The sequence below is a fragment of the Jaculus jaculus genome, chromosome 2, assembly GCF_020740685.1.
Source record: "Jaculus jaculus isolate mJacJac1 chromosome 2, mJacJac1.mat.Y.cur, whole genome shotgun sequence".
Taxonomy (NCBI): Eukaryota; Metazoa; Chordata; class Mammalia; order Rodentia; family Dipodidae; genus Jaculus; species Jaculus jaculus.
Window position 1 is genome coordinate 152,547,886 of NC_059103.1, and position 4,501 is coordinate 152,552,386.

Genomic DNA, 4,501 nt, shown 5'->3' on the forward strand with positions numbered 1-4,501 from the left:
ATTCTGATCATGCTTCCCTGTGGGCTAGGCTGCACTACTCTGTGAAGGAAGGAGCTAGGTATTTTGTTTTGGGTTGTAAGAACTTATTCTGTTACCCACTGATGTGAAACTCACCATAGAAATGTTGGCATTTAAAGCAATAGGAACACTCATTTTGTGCCTATTTCTGTCACACAAGCATGGCTTGGCAGAAAGTTCGACCCTGTTCTCCTCAGCCATGGGTGAGGTGGCTTGGAGCCTGGGATTCCCTGTGGGCTTGTTTGCATGCATGTGTGCCCACCAATGCTCGCTTTGTGTTACTTGGAATCATAACTGGAGCTTCTGGCTGGAGCATCCACATGGACTTTCCTCATGTCCTCACTCTTGTTTCCTTATAAAATGATTGGGTTCCATGTGCAGGTATTCTGAGAGACAGAAAGGATGGAATTAAACTCATATCACCATTTCTAATTATCCTTGGAAGGCAACCTGTGATATTCATCAAACAGACCTATCTAAGACCGTACTATATCTTCTAAAGAAGAGGGAATTATTCTACCCTCCCCTTTCTTCATTTTTTTCCATTTCCCTCTCTCATTTCCTCTTCCTCTCCCTCTCTGTCATTCTTTTGAGACAGGGTCTCAGGTATCCCAGGATGTTCTTGCACTTGTTCAATAGTTTGGATGATCCTTCTGTGTCCATCTCCTGAATGGGGTCTCACACACACACACACACACACATACACACACACACACACACTTGGGTTTATGGCTGGGGATTGAACCCAGTACTTTATGTATGCTAGGCAAGAGCTTAACCAACTGAGTTATGTCCTTAACTCAGTAATTAGAATCATGTATGTAATTAGACTTCATGTATGAAGAAATATAGGGAAAACAAGTATTTTTTCCCAACATCACACAGATAACATTAAGAATAAAGACTGATGGAGTTCAGATAATGTGGCTCCTAGGTCTATGTTCTTTACTACCATACCATATCATACTAATTATATGATTCCTAAACTATCCTGCATATTGTTGTTGGCATATAGGCTGGACAAATATATTTAGTGGAAGGAATGGAAGTTTTGCACTTTGGATTTCATTAATGTGCTGGTAAAAGCTAAGTGAATAATTTCAAATGTCATCCTGCTTTGAACATTGAACAGAGGACATGCAGTTATAAAACTGAGGGAGGAATCATGGTTTTCAAGTACATGAGGAGAGAACCTGTTCAAGGTGTCAAATACTTTGGAACTGCCTTACTGATTTTGTACTGTACTCTACATTAGTTACCTAGAGTCATGGATATCTTTTGATTTATTTTTAATTAGCATACGGAGTAATTGATTTCACTATGGCACTTCATACAGACTTTGTTGTTATTTGTCCTCCTGCTGACAGTTCCCCTCCCCGTCCCTCTCCCCCCCACCCTGCCCTCTTCATCCCCAGGTCAGTAGTCCTGCTTTCATGGGGAATGTGAATATCGTCTAAGGAGGTAAGTTATAACCAACAGTCTCTCTACTTCTGTCTTACACACACAGCTTATCTTTTTTCTTCTTTTCTTAAACTTGCTTTATTTCATTAGTCTTTATTTTAAAAGAACTTTAAGAAATTGTATATTATTTATGGCCAATTTTTTTCCAAGCATATGATAGAGTCTAAGGAGAGCCACCTTGTGGCAAAGTGCCGTGTGTGTGTGTGTGTGTGTGTGTGTGTGTGTGTGCGCGCGCGTGTTTTAAAGAAAATTGTAACCACCTATGAAACAAAATCACTGGGTAGAAAGTAAAATCTATTAATATTGCATACAAGGTATGTAATATGATTTCTTATATATGTTATATATATATATCTTATATATATTACACACACACACACATATAGTATTTTTTTATATTGCTGGAGATCAAACCTTATGCATGAGAGGCAAACACTTAAACACTGAGCTATAATTATAGCCTCAGGCCTTGCCTGTCTTTTTTTTTTTTTAATTGAGAAACAAGGTATTACTAAATTACTCAGGCTGTCCTTAAATCCACTCTGTAGCCCAGGTAGGCCTTGAACATGCAACACTGTTGTTTTTATCTTTCCAGTAGCTGGGATCACTGGCCTGTGCCACCAGGCCTGGCTTATAAAACACTGTATTTTTTGTTTGCTTGGTTGGTTTTTCAAGGTAGGGTCTCACTGTAGCCCAGACTGACCTGGAATTCACTATGTAGTCTCAGGGTGGCCTTGAACTCATGGTGATCTTCCTACCTCTGCCTCCTGAGTGCTGAGATTAAAGGCATGTGCTACCACACCAAGCCAACACCATCTTTAACATTTTCAAATACTATTCAAAGTTGAGACATCCAGAGCCTCAATCAAGAGATGCAGAAGATGACATATCTAGCACTGAGTTCACACGTCTCATTTCATGGCCCCTGTTCTCTCCCAGTACTCCCAGTTTCAGTAGTAATTTTCACCATATGAATAAAACCTACAGAGGCATATTGAATTTTCTTTTTCCTTAATATAGTATTTATTTTCAGTAAAGCTCAAACAAATTCAATATATTTTATAATATTAATTATAAAGATGTCAATAATCAAGAACATGAAATTTCTAGTTCAGTTATCACTGACACACCTCTGCAATGCTTTTTAATTTACTTTCTACTACCTTGGGAATTCATGAAAATCTTTCAATTCCCTCTTTGCTTTAGCTTTCATAAAATTCCTATTTAAGTGAATAAAGTAATGAATTTGCAATTCTTTATGGGCACACACTATATATGCTGAGGTGCAAGTAGCCACATGTGTGCAGAACTCTCTTTCCCTGTCTCCATTGTCATTCTGAGACTTTCTGGGAAAGCAGAGGTTTATTCAGCACCCTGCCCCTGTCCTTCTCTTGTGTGCTTTTCATTTTCTCATTCCAACCCTCTACATTTCATCTGTGGCTATTGGCATTTTTGGGTTGCTAGTGTCATCAGTACCAAATCTTGGATTGTTAAAAGAGAACTTTTAGAAAAATTAAACCTAGAGGAATTTATTTGGGCCAAAATAATCCATCAACCAAAGGAAGTTCAAAGAGCCTTTCTTAGTACCAAGCTTTTCATCAGTTAAAGACAAAGTACAGAAATCACCTGATTGGTCACTGTGAGTCCTTTCTTCCTTATTTGGGCATAGTGTTACTTTTTGGCTATGATTGGTTAAAGCCTGGCTGTTTAAAATTGGGTGAAGCTCAACTGCTTGTTATACTCCTAAATTAGGTTGAAGTTTTTGTCCTGGGATTTATAAAATGAGGATTAGCCTTCCCTAACGGCCTCTGCTTATTTGTTAACAAACTGTATAAGGAAAAGAACCTGAGGCAGTCACCACTGACTTGTTTCTTGGCTCTCAGTGTGCCTACCTGTTTTCATCTCTCCATCTTTGAGTCTTCTTATATTTTCCAGGGATTTTAATTTTTTTAAGCAGGAATAATAATAATAATAATAATAATATTTTGATGTCTACTTTTTACTATTAGAGCAGAAGTCTCACTAGGTTTTAAAATTTACTTTATAGAAATCTATTTGTTGTTATAAGTGGAACAATTCAGCTAAAAGGAAGTCCAAATCCAAATGCTGTTTTAATTAATCAGTTGAAAGATGATGCTAGGTGGGCACAGTGCGGGTGACTGAGGGTTTAGGTGCTCAAGTGAAGAGGCAGGAAGCTCTTTGAACACAAGGCCAACCTGGGCAACATAGTGAGACATCATCTTAAAAGTAAAAAAGAGATAGTAGAAAATGGGATGTCAGGATTGCATTTGGTAGCATTTGTAGGCTCTGTTGTGGAAGATTGAATTTAAGATGGGTGAGGTTGAGAAAGATAAGAAGATCTTTGTTCAGAAGTGTGCCCAGTGCCACATTGTGGAAAGGGGAGGCAAGCACAGGACTAATGGTTTCCATGGTTTGTATGGGAGGAAGGCTGGTCAGGCCACTGGATTCTCTTACACAGATGCTAATAAGAACAAAGGCATCATCTGGGGAGAGGACACACTGATGGAATATTTGGAGAATCACAAGAAGTACATTTCTGGAAGAAGCATGATTTTCACTGGCAACAAGGAGAAAGGAGAAAGGGCAGGCCTAGTAGATTACTTTAAAAAAGCTACCAATGAGTAATGACCACTGCCTTATTTATTATAAAATATGTGTCTCATGGCTTTTAATATGAACCATAATTTTATTGATTTCATACACCACAATTCAGGTCATGAACAACAGGATAGTTTTGTTGGACAGTCCTTATTTATGTAAAATGGGCTTACAGTAAAATGAATACGATTTTTTAAAGATCATATTCTGATTCAGTTAACACTTCTTTCCCTTTTAAAGATATGATTACACTTGGCATTGTTCCAACTTTTCAGAAAGATGGGGAATACCATCTTAGAACTTACTAAAGATTGGCTTTATATTTAGATTTCTATAACTGGTTGCATGAATATGTTTAAACACTGGGAAAATTTCTCTTCTCTGTTCACAACCATGCAAGACT

The 4,501-nt window shown here is 38.0% G+C and overlaps 1 protein-coding gene across 1 annotated transcript; it reads left to right on the top strand.

Moving 5' to 3' along the window:
- Positions 1-3,810: 3,810 nt before the first annotated feature.
- On the top strand, positions 3,811-4,125 carry LOC101613147 (cytochrome c-like). The gene has a single exon (XM_004656905.2). The coding sequence runs from the start codon at positions 3,811-3,813 to the stop codon at positions 4,123-4,125; it is 315 nt and encodes a 104-aa protein (XP_004656962.2).
- Positions 4,126-4,501: the final 376 nt, after the last annotated feature.